Below are 20,839 nucleotides of genomic sequence, written 5' to 3'. Positions count from 1 at the left end.
TCTATAAACTAAGTTGGTACAATAAACTACTTACAATGTGTCTTGTATTTTCATACACCGTTATCGGATGGTAACAATTCGATTGTGTCTTTCGTCATGCAGTTACAGTAACATTTTTTATTGTGTATGGAAAATAATTTCTAAGGTTTATATCTAAATTAATTAGTGAGTTTTATTTCACATTCTAAATGAGCCGTACGGCGTATTAAACCCTAAACGCATGAGAAAGGAATATCCTACTTTAGTAATGTCAGTTAAATAGGATGCTAAATTTTACAAGTCTTTATAGAAAAAAAAACAGTATTTTCTTGACGGTATGTAAGTTAGATAATGCATATTTTAAAGTTTTTCTTGTTGTAAAACACACCTCGGGGTTTCAGTATTGCCCAAAGAAAGATCTCCCTACGGTAGTTCTTTCATTTGATCAATCCTGACACCCCTCGGTGTGTTCTCAACAAGAAAACCTTTAAATGTGCATTATCTATAACGTATTTGGCCAAACTTTTAGCAATGTTGGTCCTCCATGCTCTTCAACTCTGTACTTTATTTGGCTTTTTTTTAAATTTTTGGGATTTGAACGTCATTGCTGAGTCTTTTGTAGACGACATACGCGTCTGGCGAAAATACAAAATTTAATCCGGTGATCTATGATGAGTTTATTTCCATTTAACCTTCCTATTTAAAAATGTCAATTGGAAAGCTTAGTTCAGACATAATTAATTTATTTCAAAACTAATTAGATGTAAAACATCACGCACTTGTTTGACTCAAAATAAAATTATATAATTATGAAAAATAACCATAAAATAAGCTACAGAATTAGTCATATTAACTAACAGATAATATTACAAATGTTACATATACTAAAATGTTTAATTGCGTGAAATGTGAATCAGTTTGTTTCAATATTGACTTTCAAAATGACATTTTGTGCTATTTTGAATTAAGGAATATATTCCCAAATGTGAAGCTATAATTTCTTGTATGGCTTTTTTACAGTCCCTTTAGAGTAAGATAGTCATAGTCATCTATACAAATTTGGAATTATTGTTCTGTTAGTCAAAAGGTAAGACATGTATTCTTAAATGACAGTTTTTTGTGTTGTTTGTTTTCGTTCGGTGTGTTTAAACTTTTGATTTGCCAGTTTATAAAAGACTTTCTGTTTTGAAGTTTAAGTATATTCGTAATTTTGTATTTACCGAAAGTTTCCTTCTGCAAAAGTCACTACTTTAGCAACAAATAACTTGTTTACATGTGTTTTTATAAGTGTCGTTGAAAAAATGATAGTTTGTTAATTGTATTTAAATATTTCAATGGAAAGAACTCCTTTATCGTTGGTATTAAAGAACAAATTACAAAGAACGTAATTTAAATACCATCCTTAGAACAACATTGGTTAAATAGAAATAATCAACCGAAATCAGAAAGGTTTGTTTTTTTTGTTTGTAAATCAACGTTATCACCAGGCGTATACCGTATATGCATATCAACTCATCATAGATACTGGGCTGAAAATTGTGCACATGATTCAACAGACTAACTTACATAAAAAGAAGACTCAGTAAAACGCGTTTTTTTTAATTCCAGTTAATTTAAAATCTTACTGTGTGTATCGTGAAGCGTTATTTCTTTATAAATCCGTTGAAGATTTTATCCGAGGTACAGGATTTATACAAAATAACATAATAAATGTGATGCATACTTTTAAATAATCAGCCATGCGGGTTTATTTTTTTCATAGATAGAAAACATATTTCATACATTTCTAAAATAGACAAATGAATAAGTGCATTCTAATATATTTCATAATAATAAATTATCAAGCTGTACATATTCAATATATTCATATAAGAGAACAAAGTCATAAAATTAAAGATTCCTTAAAAATAATTTCAAAGGTTATCTGTATCAATGACAGTCACCCTCCATTAAAAAACCCAGTTCAATGTCACCTTCGTATCTATATACAAAATGTCAATTGGAAAGCTATGTTCCGACATAATTGATTTATTTAAACAAATAAGATGTAATGACATCACTCACATGTATGACTCGAAATCAAATAATATGATTATGAAAAATAGCCATAAAAGAGGACAAATCATCAGTGAAATTTTAACTAACAGATAAGTTTACATACAATGAAATGTTTAATTAAGTGAAATGTGAATTAGTTTGTTTCAATATTGACTTTGAAAAATAATATTTTGTGATATTTTTTTTGGCAGTCTATTTAGTGAAAGACAACAATATTCATCTATTAGAATTTAGATTTATTGTTTTATTAGTCAAAAGGTAAGATTCTTGTATATCTATCTGGAGAAATGTTCTATGCTGAATTTTTTTTTAGAAGATTCCCGCTTGACTTGTATTAAGTGCAAGGGGCTGCAGTGGCTGTGCGGTCTCTTGTTTCCTGATTGACCGGTTTCAACCATTTAAACTTAAAACAGGAAACAGACAAACAGACAAACGGAGACAAATTCGTCACAATTCGGCCGATTCCGTACCCTCATTTAAAGAGAGTAATGGATTCTACCGATGATTGCCGAATGACGGACGCAAAGACCGGAATGCAAAACATCCTCTTCTATCGTCTGCGTTAAATTGAACGAAAATAAGTTAAATGTGTGTTGTATACGGAAATGTCTGTACCGTATCAGAAATATGACAGTTTTATTTGTCGTTTCATGTTTGATTTTCGCAATTTTATAAAGGACTTTTCATTTTTAATTTCCATTGCAGTTCAGTATTTTTGTTAATTTCCCTTTTTATATGAAATTATGGGTGCTGACAAACGTCATCTCTGTTGTATTCACAAATAATTTCCTTCTACAAATAACTACTAGTACCTGAACAACAAATTACTTGTTTACATATGTTTGTATAACTGTCGTTTAAAGGAAGGATTGTTTGTTAATTGCATTTAAATATTTCAGTGTTTAGATCGTTTGAATTAAACAGATATTAGACACGTAATTTAAACGCCACCCATTTAATATCATAGGTGAAAGCCGAAAGATTTGTTTTATTGTTTTTAAATCAACTTAATCACTAGGTGTATACTGTGTATGTATATAAACTCATCATATATACCGGTTTTAAATTATGTATGACAGACGCACATGATACAACTATTATATAATCTTAGTAATGAATATGCGTTTTGAAATTCCAGTTAATTAAAAATCTCACTTCGTGTGTCGTAAGGCGTTATTTCTATCTCAATCCGTTGAATAATGTACCCGAGCAACAGGATCCTCATTATGCTTCTTAATAAGAAGACATGATATGAGTGCAATTGATACAACTCTCTATCCCTTAATAAAAAAAGAAAACAATAATAGGTCAAAGTACGGCCTTCAACACGGAGCCTTGTCTCACACCGATCAACAAGCTATAAAGGGCATCCAAAAAACTAGTATAAAACCATTTAAACAGAAAAACCAACCATTTCATATATATTTAAAAAATAGAATCGAGATACACTCATGAACCACAACAACAAACGACAAGTACTGAACGACAGGCTCCTGACTTAGGATAGGTGCATAAAATGCAGCGGGTATAAACTCATTTTGTTGACGCCATACCCGCCTCCTTTCCTGCGACAATGATGTAATGGTACAGGCTCCTGACTTGGGACAGGCACATAAAGTATGTGGCGGGGTCAGTCCGTGGCGGGTCTAATGTTCTAACAGGCGCCTATCTTCACACTTTCCCGAGACAGTTAAAATTAAAATTATTTAAAAATATGTACTATGATGCATCTGACGATTGTCTTATTGGAAAGTAATAATGTTTGAGACTAATAGTTTTTTCATATTATCGATATACGTATGACAGTTTTTGAAAGAGAAGCAATTTACACACCAATGGAATATCAGATTGATTGAAAATCTAACATATATCAGTATCTTATTTTCTGAAAAATATTCCTGTTCAACACCTTTGGTTTATATTCGGACAAAACGTAAGACAAACATAAATCAATATGATATGTGCAAGTGTAAATCAGTAAAGAAGATATTGAATAAGTATAAATAACTTAAAAATAAAAAGAGGTAATAAATGCTCAGAAATAAAACGACATAATAATTAATAGAGATCAATACAATGCTCAAGAAACGACAGGTTGAGATCCAATTTTTTAAATTTCTGCCATCTCAATTATGTTTTAAAGTGTAAATAAGAATTAAACAGATGATATCAAAGATTTACTATCATCAGCTCAGAATTATCCTAATAATAAACAGCATTGCAAAAAGGAAAACCCTGACTGGTTAAAAACAAACCTAATGAACACAAGATACATAAAGTACATAAAACGTGTTAAACAAGTCAATATTAATAATATACATATATAAGTATATAGATATTTGATTAATTTGGACCTATTTTTCTCAATCCCATGGATTTCTTTATATAACTTACAACACTCGACAAAATATCTTTATTGGTATCTTTTAGTTTAGAGTTTGAGTCAAGTTGGTTAAATTTGGATAATGGGTTTTAATTGATTCATACGGTGATTTCTAATATAACTATGAATTTGTACTGATCAATTGATCTTTATTTATTTTTTTAATTAAGTTTTAGATTTCAAAGAAAATGAAGAAAAGGAAGAATATTTTACAGACAATATTGAGCCTAGTTACAATTATGGTTGTGATAGTTGTTTTTCAAACAGTTTTGTTTGTTATTCAAATTCAAAGTAAGTATAAGTTACAAAAGCTGATTGATAACATTTAAAAAGTCAAATCACAAACCCCGAAGAAAACTCAAAACGGAAACTCCCCAATCAAATGGCAAAATCAAAAGTTCAAACACAACAAATGAATGGATAACAACTATCATATTCCTGGCTTGGTAGAGGCATTTTCTTATTGAGAAAATGGTGGATAAAACCAGGTGTTATAGCTAACTAAACCTCTCACTTGTATGACAGTCACATCAAATTCAATTATATTGACAACGATGTGTGAACAAAACAAACAGACGTGTACCATAAGGTGAAACTTAGATATATGAACGACAGGTACAGTTTAAACTGTAAAGATTGTAATAACGCGATGCAAAATATTGTGTTTCAGTTTGTTTTAGGTATACCATTTAGCCGCGAAATCCAACCATCGAATGTACAAAAACCTAGATCGTTGTTAGGATAAAATTCAATGCATTTCAACATATGACATCAACAGCAGTACGAGTACAATCTAAACTAACAAAAGAGCAAGTGTAGATTATTGTTAGTGTTGTATGATATTCAAATTTAGTTCATTTGTATGTTTTGGAGTTTAGTATAAGGTTTTCCAATATGGTCTACAGACAAAGGGAGGTCTGTGATATTTTTGAAGAGGCCAACATAAAGGAAAATATATCTATTTCGAAACAATATATCAGTTACATAGATACAGAACACATCGTTTTAAAATATGGTCTGCAGTATCTCAATTCTAAACTCTATGTTTTGATGGTACACTTGTATTTCAGCTAAGTATTTACGTTTAAAGCTGCATTTGTTTGCACGTTGATGTTCAATGGTTGTCGTTTATTAATGTGGGTCATAAGTGTTTCTAGGTTCTCGTTTTCTATATATAGATTAACCTGTTGGCTTTCCTGATTGAATGGTTGTACACTAGTTATCTTCGGGATCGAGTTTTATAGCTTGCCGTTTGGTGTGAGACAAGGCTTCGTGTTGAAGACCGTAATTTGACCTATAATGGTTTACCCTTACAAATTGTGACTTGGATGGAGAGTTGTCTCATTGTCTGTTTAAGAAGATATCACACTGCTTCTTCCGCGTCACTAAGAACTTAAATATGACATAAGCAGTCATGTTGTGACGTTTTTTATTTTAACGAACGCAACCTATGTATTACTGGTAAATTATTAAACCAGGGATATCGTTACCATAAACTACTTAAAACCTTTACTAAATTTTTCAATTTGGTTTTGAAGTTTGGTTGTACCTGTAGAAAACTTATTTCAAACGGGATAGCACATCCTCATTTACGGAAATGTTGTTAACCGTGCCCGGAAATTTAGAAATGATCCATGTAAACTTGTCGCTCCTCTAAATAAACTTATTCTAAAAGGTTACCTATTCAACACTGTAATAAGATCATTGAATATTGTTTTTATTGGTATAAATATTGATTTTGTTATCAGTAAATTAAAAGCTAACTAAATATTACTAGTATGTTATATGCATATACATATTCATGGATCTACAATCTGTCGATACCTGTAACTTGGCATTGCACAATGTCATGTTTTTCTCTGGCTGTTTATGACGTCTTTACACTAAATCCATTGGATGTTGGATGTGTACGGATTGATAGTTTAGTCTAAGATGAATTATTTTTTAATTAGTTGTTAGTGGCTTTTGAACTAGCTGTCAGATAACTGCGAGTACTCTCATATCTGTTCATTGTGTCTTTTTGTGTCGGGATGTATAAATACCGGGCCACGTCCACTTGTATTTTTGTCCATCTGATGAGTTAAGCCTTTTTCAACTGATTTTTATAGTTCGTTCTTATGTTGTACTGTTATACCACTGTCCCAGGTTAGGGTGAGGGTTGAGATCCCGCTAACATGTTTAACCCCGCCACATTATTTATGTATGTGCCTGTGATTCAGTGGTTGTCGTTTGTTTATGTGTAACATATTTGTTTTTCGTTCAATTTTTTTTACATAGATAAGGCCGTTAGTTTTCTCGATTGAATTGTTTTACATTGTCTTATCGGGGCCTTTTATAGCTGACTATGCGATATGGGATGTGCTAATTGTTGAAGGCCGTACGTTGACCTATAGTTGTTAATGTCCGTGTCATTTTGGTCTTTTATGGATAGTTGTCTCATTGGCAATCATACCACATCTTCTTTTTTATAATCTCAGTACCAGACTATTTTTATTCTAAATTTATCTATTTCCACCGCCGAAGTTGCAATGTAGAAATTTACCTGTATATGGGATACGCAGTTCCATCTGATTCGGTGTATAAGAACTAGCAGCTGCTATCAAGACCTTAATAAACGTCAGCAGTGTCTGAGCAAAATTTTAATGAACCTGGTTTATGTCAAAGAATGTTTTGTCCTATTTCTAAAACAATCTCATCGGAAGAAACAAATGATGATCATATTTCCCATTACTTTGATTCGTGATACGAAAACACGGAAGATGATGGGTAGAAACTTACCATGTTAATTTACAGATATTTAACAAATAATTTTGTTGACTTTTTTATTTATTTTCCTTCAGATAATGCACAGTTTTATCAGAATTATAACAGCAAAGAATCATCTATCAGACCTATTACATCAACAAAGGTATATATATATTAAAGAAAACCCTCCGTGTTCACACATGAACTGCTTTGGATAGGAATCGATCTTTTACAAGCGCACGTATACATGTACATGTATAAGACTTTCATTGACTTTTGAATACGAAACTACGAAATAAAAAATGAATGTTTTTTTTACGGTTCTAATAAAAACGTTTTCCAAACTGAAACAAAAAAGAAAATAACAAAAATACCGCACTCCGAGGAAAGTTTAGTCGGTAAATGGCAAAATCAAAAGCTCCAACACATCAAACGAATGGATAGTAACTGTCATATTTCTGGTACAGGCATATTTTTAAGTAGAAAGGAATGGCTTAAAACTGGTTTTATGTCTAGCTAAACTTGTCACTTCTCTGACTGTTGCATTAGACGAAGCTCATTTTCTATCGGTTGCAGATCACATATTGAAACGAACTAAAACTGTAGTTGAAAATTATACTATCCGCTCTGTATACATGTATAATTGGAGTAGTGAGTAAATTAGGAAAACGATAATGGTATAAAAGAGGAGCGAACAGAACATTTAGACTCTTAAGTCAGAAATAAACTAACAACGCCGTTGGTAAGAAAATGACAAACAGACAACAACAGTACTAAAACAAAATACAGGACACTAAAGACTTAGCAACATAAACCACAACAAAACCTTTAGGCTAAACACTGATGTTTCTGAATGATAAGCCGATCCTGCTCCACATATGGCAACCGTCGTGTTACTTATATTTCACTTGTATATATTTATTCTTATCATTGTTATCAGCTTTAAAAATTAGATTTAAAACTATTTGATTACTATTTTATTGCATATTTTTGTGTTTTGTATTTGATAGGAAGTTATCGAACGTTCCCCAAAACGTATGTTATACCCGCAATTTGATTTGGATAACGTTAATCGAAATTGGACAGATACAGTTTCATTAATAAGATCATCAATAGAAACTAATAGACGTAAGTGTATATTTTATGTTTATTAAGGTGGTACCTAACACTACAGGGAGACAACTCTGTAAAATCAGCAGAACGTTTTAATGACGTTGTGTTGTCAAAGGAATATTAAGCTTCTCAATGATCAAAACAAGTTTTTGTCAAACTGCTATATAACCAGTGTATTTTTTCTGATTAAACGGTTGGTTCAAATTTTTTGAAATTTTTATATTTTTGTCAAAGGTTCAAAGTAAATACTTTATCAAAATTTTAAGAAAATTAAACGAGCCAAATTAATTTTAGTAAAGGTGTAAGGTACCACCTTAATCTCATATTTTTATTAATAGTTTCCAAAGGTACAAGGCTTATAATTTAAAAAGCCAAACGGGCGTTCCGTCTACATAAGACTCATCAGTGACGCTCATATCAAAATAGTAAGAAAGCCAAACAAGTTTAAAGTTGAAGAGCATTCAGGACCAAAACTTCAAAAAAGGTGTCACAAAAACTGCTAAGGTAATCTATGCCTAGGAAAAGAAAATCCTTATTATTTAGCCATTTAGTGATAATTTAAGTAGATTAAAATATTAATGTAACATTTATTTGCTGAATTGAGGTAGGTTTTTTTCTGTTATCATACATTTGTTTTAGTGGTATGATATGGCAAGATATCTCCAAAATGGAAAAGAAAACGTTGCATAGGTTCCCTAAGGAAATAGTTACTGACATTAATCTATTTAGTCAGATCCCTTATCCTTTTGCATTGTTTTATAAATATAAACGTAAAGATATGTTTCATTAAATTTTAAATTCTATGTTACGGTCATCATAGTCATATTGTAAAGTTACAAATCTTAAGAAAAATGTGCTTGCACCTTAACGCATCACTTGAAAACAAAACTAAATGAGAATCTTTTGGTTATTCGAAATAAGTTAGTTTACGGAACATGTTTTTTCTAGTTAGAAAATCTGTAAAAAAGATGATATTAATAAATAATTGGGTAAATGTCGAGTTCGAACTGTTTCAAAAATCAACGCATGACGAAATGACTTAATAATAAGTATTTATAAATTAACTAAGTCAATTACGACCCTGAGCCAAACCTGACATATAGAGTTAGAAATTCGGTGTAAACCAAGGGCCGTGTTAAAGACCGTACTTTGACCAATAATTGATTTATTTTACAATTCATGATTTGGATGTAGATTTGTCTCATTGGCACTCATACCACATCTTCTAATATCTGTGACATGTAAGGAAGGTGGTATTTTAAGAAAAACATATTCAAATGTATTTCATGTTGTTTAAACAATATAGAAAACGTATGATTTCTTAATCATCTCTTTCGTAGGGTATTTGACTATAGGTCTGGTGACGGCAAAGCGACCACAGAACACTGTATACCTCTACAACACACTGAAATCGCTTATAACAAATGCTAATAGAGAAGACTTCAAAGAAATATATATCGTCATTTTGCTATCGGATTTGGACCAAGAATGGAGGACAAGCATGACGTCAGAAATTGTAAATAGATATCCACAGGAAGTTAAAAATGGAACAATTAAAATAATTGGAAGTTTTGATTGGATGTATCCTAGTTTGACAAATCTAACTCACCATCGAAAATGGCATTCAAAATCTAAAGCCACGTGGAAAGCAAAACAAAACATAGATTTTGTTCTATTGTGGTTGTATGTCTATAAAACAAAGCTTTCAGAGTTTTATTTGCATCTTGAAGATGACGTCATAACAGTTGGAGGGTACATCAAAGCTATGAAAAATTTCATTAACGACCAAAAAGGAGAATGGACGTGTTTAGAGTTCTCTGAGTTAGGAATGATTGCTAAATTATATCACACACATGATTTAGAAGCACTTGCTAAAATGGTAGCTTTATTTTACCAGGAACAACCTGCAGACAATACGTATTTACATTTTAATCCACAGATGCTTCAATTTCGTCGAATAATAAGGAAACCGACCTTGTTTCAGCATATTGGAATGACTTCCTCACAATGGGGTCACGTACAGGCACTTAAAGACCGATTTTTTGTTGCAAATGATCAAAAGAAAGTTTTAAAAGGAGATAATCCACCCGCAAAAGTATTTACCAGTTTAAGGTCCCTTTCAAAACATTCACCTGAAAATGCATACAATACCAGCTTCGGATATTTTTGGTCCAAATCTAAGGCGAGGAAAAATGATAACTTTAGAATTATTTTCAACAAACCTCAATCTATTAAAAGAATTGTTGTCAATTCTGGGTTAGATGTATTCCCAGAAGACAAAATATACAGCGCCTTATTAGAAATAAGCTCTAAGAGTATTAACAAAAACGATTGTACAGATTATAAAATAATAGGACAATTTGTGAATGGTAAAGTAGATGTTCAAAATGTTCCTCATCTATTAAATACAACAGACATTCATTGTATTCAAATACGGTTCCAAAAGTCACAAAACTTTTGGGTGATCATTCATGAAATATCAATTTTTCTAAGGCGCTAACAAATTTAAACTTACAATAAAGGAACGAAGATTTCTCTCTATACATATTTTGTTTATTATATTCGTTTATATTTTTCATTGAAAATCATAGCTTAAGGTATGCAGCTAGATGGGAGAGTCTTAATAGGAGGTTCTTTAGTTCTGTATTCTTGAATTCTAAAGTCATAACTCCCTTATTTAATTTATTTCAGGACCCCAATTTTCTCCATTCTGTAATGTTTTCGTTTAATTTTTTTATTCTGCAAACCTCACCCAGACTCGTGTGTATTCGGCAGCGGACATCAATCACAGGACGTGTCATGTTACATTACGCGACGTACAATAGGCGTCTTCATTAAGAAATAGGATACATGTAAATAGTTTATATTGATTTTACAACGTGTTGACTTTGGTGGTAAATATGTTGCCTAGAACAAAAACGAGGAGTAACATATATGCTTTAAGGGTCAACCGATGGTAAAATCAACAAAAATGCAAGCCCACATGTATCATTTTTTATCCAATAGAAAAACCACTTTAATTGTTTCGTTGTTTGTATGTTTTTATGTTTTGACGACTTTCCGTTTTACATTTACTTTTCCCGTACAATGCTTATAATTTTACGTCATCCCTCAATGACGTCGTTTACACCGTCTTATCTCTGTAAAAAACATTCATACAAATCATCAAATCATACTTCAAGAAGTAATAGCATGAATGGTACCAATTGTTCTGCACCAGATGCGCATTTCTACAATCAATGTCTCCTTCAGTGATGCTCGAGTAAGTTTGGAAAAACAAACACAAATCTTGATCATCCTGGTCAGCTGACATATCAATGTCTTCGTATTTCGACACAGTTATCTTCCCTAAGTTTTTTGAAGAACATTATAACATGCATTCGTGAATTCGTGTGTTAATAAAAAACTCTTTGAAAAATTTCCATCTTTGAATTCTTAGATTTGTTTTAAATCAATACCAAATGATCATAAATTTGAAGAAAAGTTTGTTTAAGTATGTGTGGTTTTTTTGTCCTTCTAAAGAATGATTTGTCCATTCCCCGCAAAATAAACATTAATATCTTCGTTGGTAGATCATTTCAAACATGAAAGGGTTTATCCCTTAAAATAAAATATGTTTCAATCTCGGCACATATTCATGAACCTCGCCATTTTTTGTGTGCTATATCCTAGTATTTATGTGTTTCTCTTTTTTTAAAGATTGCTTCCGCGCTTCATACAAAATGTACTCCGGTCAACGCTTTTACACCCCAATAAAGTTGCAAAAAGAAGTATTCAATTCTTAATTGCAAGGTAAACGAAAATATCAGACAATATTTATGTAATGATATACAATTATATGATGAACATTTCATTCATTTCTCTAATAAACATAAATTATATTTTATAGTAAACCTCTCTTCCTATACAGATGATGGAATTATTGACTTCTTTGTTAAAAGGACATTAGAGCTGAAGGCAGATCTTATTTTAATATGGATATTGAATCTAGGTATCTGATATTCAGTTGTTGTCGTCTGTTTATGTGGTTCATAAGTGTTTCTCGTTTTTCGTTTTTATATAGATTAGATCATTGTATTGCCCACTTGAATGGTTTTACACTAGTAATTTTTGGGTCCCTTTAGAGCTTGCTGTTTGGTGTGAGCCAAAGCTCGGTGTTGAAGGCCGTTACTTTTATGAATTGTTACTTGTATGGAGATAAATAAATAAATACTTATAAATCATTGAATGATCATGTTTAAATATATATATATATGGATTGGTTCCCAACTGTATATTCATTATTCATCAAAATGTATTATCCATCACAACGCAGTTTATACAAATTAGAAAAAAATGCTTATGTAACATTTAAGGATGGTGTGTAACTAAATAGTATGCTTGTATGATACAATTTGACTTTGTTCCGGTTGACATTCAAAACCCTTTAGATTAAAACACGACTTAAAACAAATGTGGTTAGAGGCTATTCAGTACAGATTCGTAATTATTCATTTACCGTTACACCTAAATATCACTTTTCAAAAGAAAAAAAATAATTAAATTGTTTTGCATTATAAATGTAAAGCTTCTTCCACGCTCAACCGGATTTAGAGGGCCCTCATGGGGTTTTTGATTATGTGATTACTTGGCCGTTTTTTTAATGATTATTTGATTATTAAGCCAAATATTTCATGATTATTTGATTACCTAGGACTGTATTTTTAGTTTATGATTATTTGATTATTAAAGATAAGCAAATATTTAATGATTATGTGATTATATTGGCAAACAAATGGTGATTATGTGATTACTAGGACCCCCCCCCCCCCCCATGAGGGGCCCGGATTTAGAACAAATCAACAGAAAAGAACATATTTCTAAATTGTACGTTATAAATTTTGAAATTATTAAGAAATTAAGGTTTCAATTCCCTCAGGCAAAGTTGGCTTTAGATTAATTTGGCTATTTAATTTAGGCATTTTTGACATATAGCTCTTCAACGGTTCCGGAACTTATGCATCTTCGGATTTCAAATGTTTGGCTTTAATCGTTCCTGATGAAGGTAAATCCAGAAAATCGCTTCGGACGCAAAAAAATATGAAACGTGTTGTTTTCAATTTCCTGATGAAATAAATACAAGGGGAAAATCCTGATATATTGTTCTTTACAAAAATGAGAAGAAGAAAATAAAGACTACAAGGAGGTCATCCGTCAATTTGTATTATAACTACAAAATACCAGAAAACAATCGGTGTACACCTTGAAAACAATATGAATATGACTAGACTTCTAGATAGAGAAAATTACTTTCATTTTGTTAATACGACTATATAAAAAAGAAAATAGATTTTGTGTGATATGCTTACCTACTAAATCAAAAAAAGGGGAAAGAACTCAGATAATAATACTTTATATATAATGTACAGGAGACTTATTTTCTAAATGTTTGGTAGCAATCAAGTACGGTGACCCAACTATATGAGCTAACATGTCAATTTTTTTCAAAGTAAATGCTTATAAATTGACATGTCATTTTTTTTTATAAACGCACGTTCAATATTCAATGAATAAGCATATAAGTAAAATGATTTAACAAAAAGTTGTTCTCGTCTTATATTTGATGTGTTTCCCTCAGTTTTAGTTTGTAACCCACGGATTTGTGTTTTTTTCAATCGATTTATGAATTTTGAACAGCGGTATACTACTGTTTTTCTTTATTTAGGATCACGTCGTCAGTTATAAAGGGTAAATGTTATATAAGACGAAAACAACGACACAACGGAAACACTAAAATGCAACACACACAGAAACGAACTATAAGATAACAATAGTATTTTCCTGACTTGGTACAGGACATTTGAAGAAAAATGGTGGGTTGAAGGATTTCTTAATTCTACACAAGGAGATACGTTAAAGAAAACAAAACCTGTATGCGTTTATGTAACACATTCAATGAATTTGTTATATTGTTCAAAACTTGATTAATTGGTAATTAATTAAATCCATTAGAAATTTCCCTATTTGTATTCTTTTACTTTGCGACAAATATCATACTAGAAAAGATAATTCGCCATATAAGAATCATTAATGGCAGTCAATAATCTAATTATTGAATTGCATCATTTAATGGCAGATAACGTTGTTTATACGTAAAAAGTGACATATATTTTAAAAATTTGTGTAAACTTTTGAATTTTGGAATCTTTTAACTGCATCTAAACTTTTTGATGAGCTGTAATTTATTAAAATTCTCATCTAGATCACTTTTTAAATTGTAGTGTTTTGCATAAAGGCAAACAACTTTGTCCGATTTTTGTATTTTGATTGAGTGTACATTCGTAGTGCGGGTGATGCATGCAAAGTGGGGGACTGTGGCATTTTGGAGAATGTTTTACTGTTGCAAAGTGGGAGATTGTTGCATTTTGATTGAGTGCACATTCGTATGGCGGGTGATGCATGCAAAGTGGCCTGTCAACACACCATTTCCGACTTAATTAGGGGATAAAGGCAATTCGCTCTTTTTTAGCCTTAATTTAACCTTTTTTACTCAATTGACGAGATTTCAACGTCCGTAACTACTAGCATCACAATTATAAATAAGTATATGATTGGCAAATGGAACAAACTTGTGTTTAAAGATTGATATAACAGATTTAAATCGTTAATTGGCAAAATGACTTTAATAATTTCCTGTCGTTAAATGGTGATGTTCGTTTTTAATTTGCGGTTGTAACGACTTTTACGTTATTTATTTGTGCGTTTTTCTCTGCTGATGATGATTGTTCTTGTTTATGCGAAATTGCTGCCACGTTATGATAGTTCAAACATTTCATTATAAGTGGGAGGTTTTGCTAGCCATAGAACTAGATTCAACTAACCATTTTTTTTTTAAATGTCCTGTACTAAGTCAAGGATATGGTAGTTGTTATCAATTAGTTCGTGTCTTTGTATCTTGCATTGGCGTTTGTTTTTGTTCCACTTGTTTCTCTTCTATCGTTGTTTTCCTCTTACAGTTGATGTGTTTCCCTTGATTCAAGGTTGTTTTCTCTCTATCGATTTATGACTTTAGAACAGCGGTATTCTACTGAGCCTTTATTTACTATTGTCTCCATTGACTCATGGTAAGATAAACCATGGGAACAAACCACTGTAGAACGTTTAAAGAAAATCATACTCCATTTAAAGCAAACCTTTCATTGCGACATTTGTTTTACCATATGGAAAGATTGCTTACGTCCGGTCTCTAATCGACGTCCGTTCCTCAAATCGGCGTCCAAATATGACGTCACAATAAAAAGACATTACAAATCGACGGCCAATGCTTTGCCTATCTAATCGACGTCAATTTTTTGGCTTCTCTAATCGACGTCAATTTTAGGCTTCTCTAATCAACGTCCGTTTTGACACAAAAAAAAAACAAATCGAACTGAACCGTTCGCAGCTGAAACCTTTAGACCTTCAAACATATTATATGTGAAGATCTTTTTAAAACAAAATATTTTTTTTTAATTTACTACATACTAGACTAAGTATGTAAAAAGGTTGTCAATTTTAAAATTTAAAAATTTTAGAGATTTATATATTAAAATAAGGAGACGTGGTATGATTTTCAATCTATCCACCAGAGTTAAAATAAAGTGGATGTGAGCAATTATAGGCAACCGTATGGCTTTCAACAATGATAAAAATCCATACCACAAAGGCTATGAAAGGCCACAACATGAATAATGTAAACAATTAAAATTACAAAACTAACAGTCTCATTTATAATTATCAGAAAAACAAATATGACAGACATAAACAATCGAAAACCACTTCACTACAGGCCCATAAAGAATATGTCGGGGTAAAACATATGTGTTAGCACTTAACATAAAACAGTGGTGTAACAGCACAACATAAGAATATAATGCCAACTGTTTGCGTATATGTTTCACTCCAGGTATAAAACTCAGAATTTAAAAAAAAATATATATTACAGATTCTGAATTATAATACTCAAAAAACAATTGGCTGTACTTATTTATTTTGTCTATTGTTGAAGACTGAATAATGCTCCAATATTTCGTGTGATTTTCTTTGTCGTTGGATTGCTTTATTAATGTCATTATTAATATGAAAAGGAATGACACTCTATTATGTAAAGAGATTGGATTCACTTTTTATTAAGATATATGCATATGCATGTTACCCATTTCGGGTTGAAAAAAATCTATATGGAAAGTATATTTTGATTTTAAACATATTTTATTCATTAAGATATGAAAAGGATTGAGCAACAGGCACAGCCTATAAAAGCTCTCTTACATGTTCAAGGTATAATTCCATTATAACAACTGTATTAAAATAATGCAATATACATGTAGTGGAACATGCATGCTACTTATGAGCACACACGAGCAAATATATGTTTACAGTGTTACTTACTAAATGCAAAGTATATTTAAGTATATAGGCAATTACTCATCATGTATTCAAGAACCTTGAAACATGCAAATATCCTTTATAAGTCATTAGAAGTATATATATATATGGCTTGAAAGAGACACTAAGCTTGCTTAGTGGATTAAATGAATTAATGTTTAAGTGGAGGAAAAAAATAAAAAATAAAACTAAATGAAACAAAAAATAAGTTAGTTTCAAACAAAACGTTGAGTGTCACTGATATATTTATGAACAGATTTAAAAATAGCAATATTCATATCATATGAAAATAATCTGTTTCCAAAAAGTAATAATTCAATATTTATATCAACATTATCAGTAATGGAGTTAATGGAATCAAGAAGGATCTGTCTTACATCATTGTACTTAGGGCAAATGAAAAAGAAATGTTTGTTATCCTCAACAGGGTGATTACAGTTTGCACAAAAAGTGTTCTCGGATAAGAATTGATTAAACAGATGAGATTTTAGGTTGCTAGCATTATTTCTGAGTTGACAATGACTTATATTAAGTTTCCTTATCCCATAGTTGAAGGGTTTAAATATATCATCAGTCCTATAAAACTTTTCCAGTCCACTTCTAAATATACCCAAACTTTGACAAAAGGTTGTTACTTCTCATATAATTATATAAATGTTTAAATAGAACTTTTTCCATAATCTTACAAACAATACTAGTAAGAGATATTGGACGATAGTTTAGAGCTGAATGTGGACTACCTTTTCCTTTAAACATAGGATTAACATGTGCAATTTTCCATAACAGTGGAACCTGTTTAACTGATAGAGACATATTAAATAACTTAGTTAATGGTTTAGAAATAAAGCTAGCAACCTCTTTTAAAATTCTAGGACTGATACCGTCAGGTCCAGCTGGTTTGTTAACATTCAAGATTTTTAACTGATCTAAAATTTCTTTCTCAGTGATGACAAATTTATTTAAATGACATGAAGGAGGCTCGTTATTATCCGGAATTTCTGGTTCTGTATCAATATTAGCTATATTAGCAAAATGATTGTTCAGGATCTCTGATTTGTCCAATGGATGAATAAAAATTTGGCCATCATGTTCCAAAAAAGGGGGGGGACTCTCTATTTTTAGTAAAATTTGATACAGACTTGGCAATGCGCCACCATTTACCAGGAGGAATATTTTTGTCAATAAGTTGAGATGTCAGTTTGCACTTATAATCTTCTTTTACCTTTCTAACTAAGCTGATAATTTCATTACGAATTTCTCTAAATTTTTTCCAGTGATCTGGATTATTTGAAGTTTTCGCTTTGTGGTGAATTCTATTACGATGTCTTATCTTGTTTCTTATTAAGTTGTTCATAAAAGGTTTATCATTTGGTCTTACTGTAATAGTTTTAGTAGGTATATATCTATTTACAGTACTTTCGAATGTTCTGACAAAGTTCATATAAACATCATTTATATTATTTGAATTAAAAACAACATCATCCCAGTCAGTATCATTCAACTGGTTTTTAAGACCTTCGTAATCTGCACGCTTAAAATCACGAATTTGTCTTTTAAACGAGTGTTGTTGAAAAGTTTTAAATGAAATTTCGACTGAAACAGGAGAATGAGAACTGCATATCGGTGTAAGAACAGTTACTGATTTAATTAAGTTCTTGCGATTAGTCATACATAAATCAATACAAGTTCCAGATTGGGTTGTAAAGTTGGTAGGCTCCCAAACAACATTTTCTAAGTTTAAACGGTTAAGTAACTTTTTAAAAGAGTTACTTGTGTTTGACATCATATCACAATTGAAATCACCACAAAGGAAAATTGGCAAATTACAATCAAGTGCTTTATCTACTGACTCATTAAATAAGTCCCATATATTAGAATTAGAGTTCGGAGGCCGGTATAAAACACCAACTAAAAAATTTTCATTACATTCCTCACTTCAACCCAAAGCAACTCAAGATTGCTTACAGATATGTCATTCTGTATAATAAAATGTAGACTATTTTTCACATAAATGGTCACACCTCCACCATGTCTATTTCTATCTAACCTAATAGGCTTATGAAACCCATTTAATTTAATTTGGTCATCAGTAATTGACTTGTCAAGATGAGATTATGATATACAAATAATGTCATACTCATGTAGTTCATTGTTAATGAGATCTAACTTAGGAAGTAAGCTACACACATTATTGTGTACTATTTTCAAATTCTTTTTGTTACTCTGATCTGGACCTGGATTTTGCTCAATTCCAGCAACCAGTAACAAAAACTGTATAATATTACTGAGGAAAAAAACATTTTTTTATGCTTATAGGGAGGATTATTTTGTGATTAATATTATAGTTTACAAATTTACAAATTAATGTTAAAACATTGATCAGTCAAAACTATCAAAACTTATAATGAATATATAGTGAAACATAAGCACATGATGTACACTTTGGACAGACCTTCGAAACCAAAAGCTGGCATATGCATTGATTAACAGGACACTCAAAACTAGACGAGATAAAGTACAACACAAAACATACATGTACATAACATATATACAATAGGAAAACATTGATAAATAACAAATGTTAACGATATCAATTATCACTTATATTGTGATACTGTTGAATTTTTTTTTTAGCAAGGTCTGTGTTCATGCAATAATCTTTGTTTTAGAGTTACAAAGATGTAGGCAGTAATTGTAAATTGTGAGACTGTGAAATGTAGAAAACAAAACAATACAAAAGAAAAATAAATAAGTAAAAGTAGGATACTATTTAGCTTGCATTTCAGACAAAAATTGAATAAAAAGTAAAATCACAAAAATACTGAACTTAGAGGAAGATCAATTGGGAAAGTCCATAATCACATGGCAAAATCAAATAACAAAACGCATCAAAAACGAATGGACAAGAACTGTCATATTCCTGACTTGGTACAGGCATTTTCAAATGTAGAAAATGGTGGATTAAACCTGGTTCTATAGCGCTAACCCTCTCACTTTAATGACAGTCTCATCAATTTCCGATATTTTTACATTTTTAATGCGCAGTGATATTGACTAGACTAATCTATAGAATATGCTAGACAGAAATTTGTAAACTCGACTTAAATTTCAATTTACGAGTGTAGAAGTGAGAAACATATTTATATTCTCTATGTTTTAGATTCTGGTAATACTATAGTTATGATAATAAATGTATGGGACACCCTTTACTATTGGAAAGTATATATAGATGTTTGAAAATGTAGTCATAAGAACACTAAAAACATATACATGTAAAAGTGTAAATTAATATTGGACATCAAAGACGACTGCAATCAATCAGAAGTCGTTTTGGCAATATATGACGTCACATTAGACGTCGATTAGAGTATCAAAATATTGGACGTCGATTTGAGAATGTGAAGTCAGATTTTGACGTCGAATTGTGGAACGGACGTCGAATTGTGGAACGGACGTCGATTAGAGGCCGGACGTCGATCTGAGTCTAACATATATAACGCACTAAAGGGTGTTCGCTACTCTGTTCCAAAATATCAAACTTTTCAGAAATTTGTTCTAAAGTTATAGTATATAAATAAAGGAACTAAAAAAGAAGAACATATGAAGGATCCGTTTGCTTGTTTTCGAGATGTAAGCCATTTCTGTTTAAAAAAGATATGAAAAAATAACAAGGGTTTGTCCAACACGGATTTTTAACCTATATGTAATGATATTATGAAAATAAAAGTAAGAGTAAGTGGGTTAAATTTCAAATGACAACACATGGATAAAACCAGAGAATTCCGAAAATGTTTCAAAAATTCAAAAACAAGAAGTGTTAACATCTTTTAGGTGGTATATATGTCCTCTTCTTTAGTAAATTATAAAATAAAAGAACAAATTCGGACTAAATTTGTGATTAATATGATAAAGGAGTGCAATTTAAAAAAAAATATTCATATATATTTATTTAATTTTAAGTTCTGATAAATATTTGTGATTCGAAAGAAGAATATTTTAATGATTTAGATTTGTTTTTAACTTTGCGAATAAAGGGGAAATAAATCAGACAATATTTCAATTTATAAAAAACAAACAAAAGTACATAAAACACAATCGACAATCTTGAACTTCAGTAAAAAAAATAAAACACAAGAATATAAGTAAAGACAATAC

General features: G+C 31.0%; 1 protein-coding gene across 12 annotated transcripts in view; it reads left to right on the top strand.

Moving 5' to 3' along the window:
- The window catches only part of LOC139503029 (alpha-1,6-mannosyl-glycoprotein 4-beta-N-acetylglucosaminyltransferase-like), an 81,282-nt gene extending 70,461 nt beyond the window's left edge, over positions 1–10,821 (top strand). For 9 of the 12 annotated variants that reach the window (XM_071292695.1, XM_071292702.1, XM_071292698.1 and 6 more), the window contains 6 exons: positions 1,000–1,066; positions 2,229–2,295; positions 4,597–4,711; positions 7,261–7,328; positions 8,176–8,293; positions 9,619–10,821. In XM_071292695.1, the coding sequence (XP_071148796.1) occupies positions 4,609–4,711; positions 7,261–7,328; positions 8,176–8,293; positions 9,619–10,778 (1,449 nt within the window). In that variant the 5' untranslated portion in view covers positions 1,000–1,066; positions 2,229–2,295; positions 4,597–4,608 and the 3' untranslated portion in view covers positions 10,779–10,821. Of the gene's footprint in view, positions 1–989; positions 1,067–2,228; positions 2,296–4,596; positions 4,712–7,260; positions 7,329–8,175; positions 8,294–9,618 lie in introns of those variants that run through there. The other 3 variants (XM_071292706.1, XM_071292705.1, XM_071292703.1) reach the window with 3 other exon arrangements.
- The last annotated feature ends 10,018 nt before the right edge of the window (positions 10,822–20,839 follow it).

Source organism: Mytilus edulis, chromosome 14 (assembly GCF_963676685.1).
Source record: "Mytilus edulis chromosome 14, xbMytEdul2.2, whole genome shotgun sequence".
NCBI lineage: Eukaryota > Metazoa > Mollusca > Bivalvia > Mytilida > Mytilidae > Mytilus > Mytilus edulis.
The sequence above is the reverse complement of the archived record's forward strand: the minus strand, read 5'-3'. Positions and strand labels throughout refer to the sequence as shown.